This window comes from Crotalus tigris, unplaced genomic scaffold (genome assembly GCF_016545835.1).
Source record: "Crotalus tigris isolate CLP2741 ecotype Arizona unplaced genomic scaffold, ASM1654583v1 scf7180000024439.5362192, whole genome shotgun sequence".
In the NCBI taxonomy this organism is placed as follows: domain Eukaryota; kingdom Metazoa; phylum Chordata; class Lepidosauria; order Squamata; family Viperidae; genus Crotalus; species Crotalus tigris.
In genome coordinates, this window is record NW_024100609.1 from 3,235,338 (window position 1) to 3,245,303 (window position 9,966).

At 42.4% G+C, this 9,966-nt stretch overlaps 1 protein-coding gene across 1 annotated transcript; it reads right to left on the bottom strand.

Moving 5' to 3' along the window:
• Positions 1 to 1,294: 1,294 nt before the first annotated feature.
• Positions 1,295 to 5,270, bottom strand: LOC120302882 (stress response protein NST1-like). The gene is made up of 9 exons (XM_039331897.1): positions 5,229 to 5,270; positions 3,741 to 3,780; positions 3,472 to 3,635; positions 3,273 to 3,366; positions 3,075 to 3,160; positions 2,867 to 2,980; positions 2,729 to 2,775; positions 2,529 to 2,612; positions 1,295 to 2,011 (listed from the first exon to the last, which is right to left on the bottom strand). The coding sequence occupies exons 1-8, from the start codon at positions 5,268 to 5,270 to the stop codon at positions 2,585 to 2,587; spliced, it is 615 nt and encodes a 204-aa protein (XP_039187831.1). The 3' UTR covers positions 1,295 to 2,011; positions 2,529 to 2,584.
• Positions 5,271 to 9,966: the final 4,696 nt, after the last annotated feature.

A 9,966-nucleotide genomic window follows, 5' to 3' on the forward strand; every position in this document is an offset into this window, starting at 1 on the left:
CTGGTGTGAGCCTGAGAGAAAGTCCCTCCGCCTCATTCAGTTTTCATTTTGTTTCAATTCTTATCTTTTATTGCATGGAAAGGTCCTTTCTCAAAAAATATGGAAATCGTATTTATTGCAGTGTATTTTTGGCTGACCCCGAAATGCCTGAGATAGCTTCTTTGTTCGGTCTTCTGGCATTAACGTTGTTTCTCATAAGAGAGAATACTTAACACAGTTAAGGTCAGGCATTCCAAATGACACAAAAGTGAAGAATAAATGAACATATTAGCCATATCCCTCTTAAATTAGATCCTGGCAGAGGGAGGGAGGGAGGGAAGGAGAGAGGGAGAGAGAGAATTTAAATAAGTCAGGGTTAAATTAGATTTTATAAAGGTGATGTAGGTTTGTCTTCTTATGTAGGGTTCATGAGTCTGTAGTATGTGCTATAAATCATGTAGTGCCTGTAAGTGCCCGCCTTTGCAGGCCATTGAATAAAAACGAATTAAGCATTAGATTACCTCTCCTGCTCTTTCAAAGATAGCTGTTTGAATATATTTCTCCATTAAATATAATATATTTTATTTTAAAATGTATTTTACTTCATGATCAATAATGGAGATGGAATGTTTTGTACAAGAAAACAAATACAGAAAATAAGGCTATAAAAATTATGTTCTGCATTACGTTGACATTCATTATAATACAGGTAGTCCTCGATTTATGACTGTAACCGATTCTAGAGTTGCAGCGTTATGCCATTTGTTAAACAGGTCACGTGCTCCTGCCCGATTTTACCAATGTGCAAAATGGCTTACAAGCCTGAAGAAATTGCTTGGACCCAGTTTATTCATCCATTCATCCATTCATTCACTTTGTATAGCCTGTTGTTTCTCTGCATCGTGATTAAAAGGTCACCGATTGAAATTTGGGAGACAGCGCTGTACTCTTCCATCTGAACAGATTAACGAATCGATGTCCATTTGGAAAGCCATGGAAAGCAATATAGAGCTTCCTTTCTCAGCTGAGGTGCACTTGTAAGTGAGAACGTTCTGTTGAGTTGTATTTGCATATCCTCTCATGATTCCGATAGATGAAACCCAGCAAAAGAACTTCAAGGCAAGAATTCTTCCTTAAAGAACATTTTGTTCAGGAAACAAAGTATTGGCACTACATAGTTCAACCCGAAACCAGATTCCCTTCCCCCAGATACAACGTAACAAATTGCAATTCCCACTCCCATGAAGCAGTCATTAATCACATTCTCCAATTAGCCCGAGGCAAGCCTTTCCACTGATTCATTGTTCTCACTATCAGGAAATTTCTCCATCATTCTAGGTTGGATCCCTCCATGATGATTTTCTGTCGGTTACTTCTTATCCTGTTCCAGATGCTTTGGAGAATAGGCCATCCCCTTTTTCTCTCTGGCAGCCCCTCAACTATTGGCAGACAGCTATCATGACACTCCTAATCCTTTGCTTGGTTAGGCTAGACACGCCTAGTTCAATCGTCGTAAGACTTAGCCTCCAGATCCCTAATCATCTTTTACTTCATCATCAATGGATGGGTGGACATTTGGGCAAATGGAAGGTATCAACTTGGCTGGCAAGGCCATTGACCAAAGCACGCTTGATGTCTTTCCCCTGGGCGCTCTTGAGGTGTTCTTTCTTAACATCCCAGGTACTCAGGGCAGAAACTTTCAGGGCACGGTCATCCTGCGTGACATTCAAATTTCTGGAAGCATTTTCCTGACTTTGACCCCAGACAAGAAATGGACGCCAAAAGCAATTTCTTCAGGAGCGTATTTGGTGGTGAAGGAGAATTTTCATAATACAGGTAGTCATCATGTTACGACTTCAGTTGGGACCAAATTGGGACCAATTGCCATTGTCTTGGTTAAAGGAAGAGGTGTAAAAAGTGATGTATGTCACTTGACTACATCTCTGAGCCACAGCTGGTCCTGGTTGTTCCTGGTTGAGTTAAGACGGGAGAAGAGGGAGTCCCAAAAGAGGTACAGGTGTCTTTGAATTCACTGAAACAGATTAAAAACAAGTCGGTTAGAATGGAAATCATGTTAGTGCAATCCTGTATTTGAAGAAAAACCAGATCTTATTTTGAAACAGAGATTAGAATTTCAATAAAAAAAATAACTAACACATTAAATTACACATCAAATAGCATTTTTGTCTAATCCAAACGAGCCAGTTGAAAGAGACAATAATTTATCTGATGAATAACTTCTCAGCAAAAATTAGCAGGTAGAATATTAGCAAATTTTTAAATTACATTTGCCTTTGGAACAATGCAACCCAGCACGTCAGGAAAAGCCATCTAAGCTCTATTTCTAATGGCATAAGAGAGGGCATTCTGTCTCAAATCTCCTGTTTCGTGGCTGAATTTTATAGCCTAATTTCAATGTGAAAATTTCAGGACAATTCATGGAAAAATTCAAACAAAAAAATTCTTTTTTTTTTGCCCGAGTCCTATCGCATTTCCCCGAAAATATTGACTATGAGCAGAATGAAACATAAACATATCAAATCACTTACTCCATCTCTACTACAATCTGTGGTTGGGAACCCACATGTTCTTGACCACAATAGAGTCAACTGTCATAACTTGACCCCGAGCTACTGTAAAAGAATAAAAATTGTGTTGCAAAATAGATTTGATTTTTACTACCAAATGTTGTATGATAACTTTTCTATGGAAAAAAAACATATAATGTCTTAAAAATGGAATCATTTACCTTCTTGACGCATTGAGATATTTTTTTCTATTTGCTTCTTGCAGAGGCTGAAAATTGTTAAATATTTTAGAATGGGGTAGAGAATCATCAATTGAAACATGTCTATTTCTCTCCCAGAAGCAGAAGGACAAAACTCACCGACAATCTTCTCTCAGAGTAAGGTATAGATAGCAACTGGGAGCAGATGGCATCGATTGCCTGGTCCCGGGCTCTCATGAGGTCTCTTCTCCTCTCCCTCTCTCTTGAGACCTCCTGTTAAAAGAAATTGAGCAAGTACAGTTAGTACATTATAAAATCTGGCTTACAGAGGTTGTTCTAATTTCTTACTATCATGGAACATACTTACAGCGGTGAGTCGGCTGATTGCCTTCTGCTCCCTTTCCAATTTTTTCTTCAATATTGCAACCTCCAACTCTTTTCTCTCAGCCTCTCCTGGCAAAAAAAAGTAACAAAAAATTAGAACTCGTACAGCCAAGATGAATAAATCGCTTTTGTTTTTAAAATGAAAACAATTAAAATGTTCTTAAGTTAAAATAAGACTCACTTTCTGGATCAAGATTTGTAAAGTGCTTCAGTTCCTCATTCCGCTCCAGAAGATGGGCCAGTTCGCTGGCTAAGGTCTTGTTCTCCTCTTCCAACTAAGATGCAGAAATTAAAGGACGCATGCATCAGTCATCGAATATAGATACGTAGACAAAAAGAGGGGGCTTAAATCAGGATTGTAAGGGAAATGAATGACTTACAGCTCTTATGGTGGCATCTTTTTCTGCCAGCTCCTTCTCCTGTGAGGATGTCACCTCTTCTGTCTGCTTCTTTTCTGTATTTTTATGGGAAAACACTTGTGTTGTTAAACAATATTCCCAAAAGACATTACGTATTAACCCACCAACAAGACTAACATTGAAGACTGGTCATCAAATAAGAAGGGTCAGGGGTGGTGCAGAGGGAGGGTTGCCTTTGTATCCCCACTCCTGCCACAGGTTCCACACAAACAAAAGAGTTGGTTACTCACTTTGTTTTCTTTGGTGGTCTCTGTATTTCTGCAGACAGACCTGCCAAAAGAAGACATTTTGAACAGCTCAGGACAAATCAACTGGAGGAGGCGAATTTACTAAGTATTATAAATCATAGTGTGGATACAATCACAGTAGCACATATCAATGCTTGGCCAATGTCGTGCTTCAGATTTTTTTCTTTTTTGAAAAAAATAGAAAAGAAAAAATGAATTTATGGGAAATTATACTTCCAAGGCTTTTTCTTCAGATGGTCTTTTGCTTTTGGAGTCAAAGAAAGTCAACTCAGTCTGGAAAGAAGGGATCCTAGACTCAGAAGACCAACTGGGTTTTTTAAAAAAATACACATATGGTAGAACTTCCCACTTATGAAAAAGGATTAACAGGAACAAAAGTTCCACTGGATCCCGTATGCTAATTTTATTTAGAGAGTTGGAGTGAATCAAATCAGCTAGTTCATCCTCATGCCCCTCTAACCATAGCATGAAGACCCTCACTAACCATTGTTAAGTAACAACCCTCACGGCATCACCTGACTTTCATCTCCAGCCAGCTGCAGGGACAGCTAAAGCTGCCCTTTAGTTGCTCTGCAGTTAAAGTGATGTTTTAATGGCCCTCTTCTTCCCATATAAACCTGGCTGTACAAACAATTGACCGTGCTGATGACAACATGGTCAGAAGCTAGGATCTTCCCATCTCTAGTTTAGTGTAGGGTGACTCTGGGCCTCGTGACTACTAGTTGTATGGATTTTAGGCAGCTGTTTGTAAATTGTCAAGAGTTGCTATGGAGTCATCAGTATAAAAATACTATTAAATCAGTCAGCCCGTGCCAGCTTCTCTCCATCTTTCCTCCGACACAGTTCTGGGCTGATAATCAGAGAAGACATTGCTACATGTACTGTTCAGGTTCCACTGTTGTGTCTAGTGAGGGAGCAGTCAGTGATATAAGCAAGTGGGTTGATTGTCATGGGAACAGGTATTTGGGGAAAGGGACCACATCCATGCATTGCAGCAGTTGTCTCCATCTGTCACAGCCAAACACAGTAGGAAGGGGTGGGGGGCTCTCTCCCCTCCCTCGTTACACCTGATGAATTGAAACAGGGATCAATGTCACTCTGAACCTTTCCCAGTGCTAAAAAGGGACAAGGGACAGGGTTAGGGTTAGGGTTAACCAGGACTAATGGCCAATGCAGTTTAGCATGCAGAAGACTAGAACACACACTATTTATTTGTTTATTTATCATATTTAAGAACTGCCCATTTCCCTCAGTCTAGGTACTATACAAATGCAATATTAAAAACACGAGCATCGTATATAAAATTTAAAAGAGGCAAGCGATGTTAAAAATTAATTAGAAGGAGGGATTTTATTATGATGATGATGATGATTTATGCTACATGTCATGCTACCTCTTTGAATCTTGAACTCATCCTAGAGTTACGCAGTTGACAAGTAAATAAATAAATAAACAAAAAGAGGGCCTTACCTCAAACAGGAGTTTCCCTGCATAGTATAAGAATGTCTCCATCCTTAATGCCCTAAACTAAACTAATCCTAAACTAACTAAATATATTAAATATAATAAATAGATAAATAAGTAGATAAATAGATATATAAATAGGTAACTAGATAAATAGATATAGATAAATAAATAGATAAATAAATATGCAAATAGATAAATAAATGGATAAATAAATAGATAAATATGCAAATAGATAAATAAATGAATAAATAAATAGATAAATAAATAGGTAAATGAATAGATAAATATACAAATAGATAAATAAATAGATAAATAATAAATAAATAGATAAATAAATGTAAATAAACAAATGTGATAAATAAACAAAGATAAATAAGCAGGAAAATAAATACCGAAAAAGAAACAAAAGCTGAGCTATTAAAACGCTGTGAAATAAAAGCAAAACCTGACTACACCACCACTACTCAAAACCCACAAGAGCTTTCATTCAGCCCACCAGAAGTTTTATTTACTTCTCCTTTGTGAGCTCATCTACCTGTCGCCACCATTATGAAGCGTGACCTCACAAAGGAAAAGCAAAGCAAAGTGATGGGCTGTTTGGATGCTTACTCAGAGATTTATTCCTTTTTGCAATATTTCAGTATTTTTCAATATTGGGAAAAATGTAATTACAAAATCCCGTTGATGCGTTTGGTGGAATCAGAGGCTGAAGTAAGAAGAAAAATACCTTAGAAATATTAGTGCCACTGAAGAAAGCAGGGAGATTGTTGGAGAAATATGCACAATTTAAACTGAAAAAGGGGTGCAGAGGTGAGAGAGCAGAATTGGAGATATTCTTGCTCTTGCAAGAAGCAACTTTCCCTTTCTCCAACCCCCCTTTTCTCTAGCTATTAATTGTTACTTTTGTATTTTAATCCTACTTTGGACATTATTAACTCATATCTCTTTGGATCATATTAATTGTTAGTGTTATGTCCTGAGCCTTGCAAGCAGGCTCGGGGCATTGCAGGCGGTCCCGGGCAGGTACAAGCTGCCCGGAACCAGACAGGCTGTTGCCAGTGCTTGTGCGCATGCGCAAGTACTGGCCCGCGAAAAGTAACACATTGACCCTGGAAAGTCCTATAAAAGGAGGCTGCGAGTTGTGGGCTTTCGCCGCCATATTCCAATGTAAGCTGAACTGAAGAATAAAGGTTTCCTGAGAACTACAACTGCTTCTCATGTCTTACCATTTCGCGACAGACCCAACACTGGCGACGAGGATGGGATTGCCTTACATCGAAGAAGAGAAGGTGTAAGCTTACCCGAGTGAGTCCGGAGCGGCAGGAACGGCGTTGACTCGGCAGCTACCCGCCAATCCAGCGTGCGTTCGGGGGTAGGCTGGCTGATAGATCCTTCCTGAAATGAAAATGGCAAAGATTGGAAGGCTTTCGGAATTCGACGTCTCACATCCAGAGAGGTGGGAGTCCTACGTAGCCAGGGTGGAAAACTACCTCAAAGTGAACCAGGTGAGGGAAGAGAGCTTGAAGGCTGCCACCCTGCTGTGCATTTGCGGTCAAGACACATTCGAAATCGCTGAGAACCTCATAGCACCTGTTCCTTTAGAGTCTGTCAGCTACGCAGATCTAAAGAAGTTACTGAAGGAGCATTTCCATCCTAAGATATCCGTCATCGCGTGGCGCCACACCTTCGAGCAGAGGGATCAACGACCCAGAGAATCGGCCAAGGAGTACATCGCCGCACTGAGGAAAGCCGCCAAGCATTGCGAGTTCAAGGACCTTGAAGAACGACTAAGGGACCAGTTTGTATGCGGGCTAAGGCATCGAGAGTTGCAACAGAGACTTTTCGCCAAGGAGGGCTTGTCTTTCCAAGATACCTTGAGAGAGGTCACCGCAGAAGAAGCAGCGGGCGGCGCCATCAAGAACATGCGGCCGATCAGAAACAGTCCAGATGCTGCATCCGTGCACTAGGAAGAAGTCCAAAGAAACTTCGAGGAGGATCCTGATGAGGAAGTGGACCGTCTCCACCCCACAAAGGAAGGAAAACCAAGAGGAAGCTCTTCAGCTCTCCCCAAGTGCATCGGTTGTGGAGGTCGCCACAAGAGAGCCGACTGCAAGTTCTGCTCCGCTATCTGCCGGGCGTGCGGAAAACAAGGACACATTGCAGCTGTGTGCCTGGGCCATCAGAAGGTACAACCTCAGGAAGAATTGCGCCTGAAAGGTACCAGGATCCCCAGCCAGAATAGGGTGGGGTTTTGCGCTTCGCAAAGAAGCATCTACAGGACAGGCACACACAAGCCCATTAAGAAAAAGCTGTCACTTAAGGTGAAGCTGCAAGGGGTTCCATTAACTATGGAACTAGACACGGGGTCTGCACTTTCGATCATTTCTATTTACACATTTAGGAAGATTTGTTCCGGCAGCGGAACCCAGGCCAAGTTGAGGCCTTCTGACATTGTGCTAACGGATTTTCAAAATTCCAGAGTGTGTGTTAAGGGGGAGGCCACCCTTAACATACAGTATAAGGATTTTGAGGGTCCACTAGACCTACTAGTAGTAGAGGGTGAACGAACGAGTCTCATAGGACTCGAGTGGTTTGAGGCTTTGGGGATACACGTCACAGGGCTCAACAGCCTACAAACACTCGACCTACAGGAAGTCTGCAAAGAATTTGCAGACGTTTTCAGCCCCCAGCTGGGCACATTCAAAGGACCCCCTGTGTCGTTAAAGCTAGACCCCACGTTCACTCCCATTAGAATTAAAGCAAGAAGGGTCCCTTTTGCTTTAAAGAGTAAAATTGACACTGAGTTGGACAAACTGATCCAACAAGGAATTCTAGAACCTGTTGACTCCAGTCCATGGGAGACCCCCATTGTTACGCCTCTTAAGGCAAATGGGGACATTCGCATCTGTGCTGATTACAAATGCACTCTAAATAAGGCATTGCAGCAACATGCCTATCCTGTTCCTGTGGTCAGTCATATCCTGGCCTCCCTCAAGGGGGGCGCGTTTTTGCAAAGCTTGACCTAGCTCAAGCATATCAACAGCTGCCTGTTGATGATGACGCTGCTATAGCTCAGACTATTGTGACCCACAGAGGGGCTTTCAAGGTAAAGAGACTTCAATTTGGAGTAAATGTCGCTCCTGGGATTTTCCAAAGCGTAATGGAAAACACACTACGGGGTATACCAGGGGTTTGCCCCTATTTTGATGATGTCTTAATTGCAGGAGACTCCACACACATTCTAGCTGAAAGGCTAAGGGCTGTCCTGTTAAGGTTCAGAAAAACGGGACTCAAACTCAAGAAGGACAAATGTAAAATTGGGGTACCTTCTACTGAGTTTCTGGAATTCAAAATTGATGCTGCTGGGATTCATCCTGCTGAATCCAAACTAAAAGCCATTATGCAAGCCCCTAGGCCAAAGTCTAAGGCCGAACTACAGGCTTTTCTGGGCCTTCTGAATTTCTACAATTCCTTCTTCCACATAAGGCTAGTGTAGCTGAGCCTCTTCACAGGCTATTAGATAAACAGGCCGTGTGGCAGTGGTCACAAACACATGAGGCTAGTTTCAATGAGGTCAAGGCCTTGCTCACTTCTAACAGTGTACTTGCTCACTTCAATGAGTCCCTTCCTGTGTGCATCGCTTGTGATGCTTCCCCTTATGGGGTGGGTGCTGTACTGAGCCACCTCAGGGCTGATGGAATTCAGGTTCCTGTTGCATATTACTCCAGGACATTGTCTTCAGCTGAGCGCAACTATGCTCAAATAGACAGGGAGGCCTTAGCTGTTGTTGCTGGAATTAAAAAATTCCATGATTTTTTATATGGTAGGCAATTCACGGTCTTCACTGACCATAAGCCTTTGCTGGGACTGTTTACCACACGTAAACAAACTCCCCAAATCATCTCCCCCAGGATGCTCAGGTGGTCTATCTTTTTGTCTGCATATGATTTTTCCCTACTTCACAAGCCTGGGAAGGAAATGGGCCATGCTGATGGCCTCAGTAGATTACCCCTGCCGGTAATAGAGGCTGACCCCGCGCCAGCCATCAATATTCTCTCCATTCAAGCCTTGCCCGAGTCCCCCCTGAATGCCAGGGATGTAGCCGCTGAATCAGGCACAGATCACACACTTTCACGTGTCCTTTCTTGGGTTTTGTCTGGATGGCCTGAGCACTGTCCTAGTCCTGAGTTTCAGAGTTTCTGGTCTAAAAGGAACGAGTTGTCCACCTCTCAGGGTTGTCTGCTTTGGGGAAGCAGAGTTGTCATTCCCACCTCAATGAGGACTAGGGTCTTAGATTCCCTCCACGAGGGTCATCCTGGCATTGTACGAATGAAGGCTCTTGCACGCAGCCACTTGTGGTGGCCAGGTGTAGACAAAGACATAGAAGCTAAGGTGCATGCTTGCCACCTTTGTCAACGCTCACGCCCTGAAATGCCCCAAGCTCCTGTGCATAGATGGGAGGAAACACAGTCTCCATGGTCTAGGGTGCACATTGACTACGCTGGGCCCTTTCAGGGTCAATTCTTCTTGGTCCTCGTTGACAGCCATTCAAAATGGCTTGAGGTTGTACCTGTCTCTTCCACCACTACTGCAAAGACTATTCAGGTACTAAGGGGGATTTTTGCTGCACACGGGCTCCCAGACGTCATTGTGTCTGACAACGGCCCTCAATTCACTTCCTCCGAATTCCAAGCTTTCTTGCAGGCTAACATGATTCGTCATGCCACTTCTGCACCCTTCC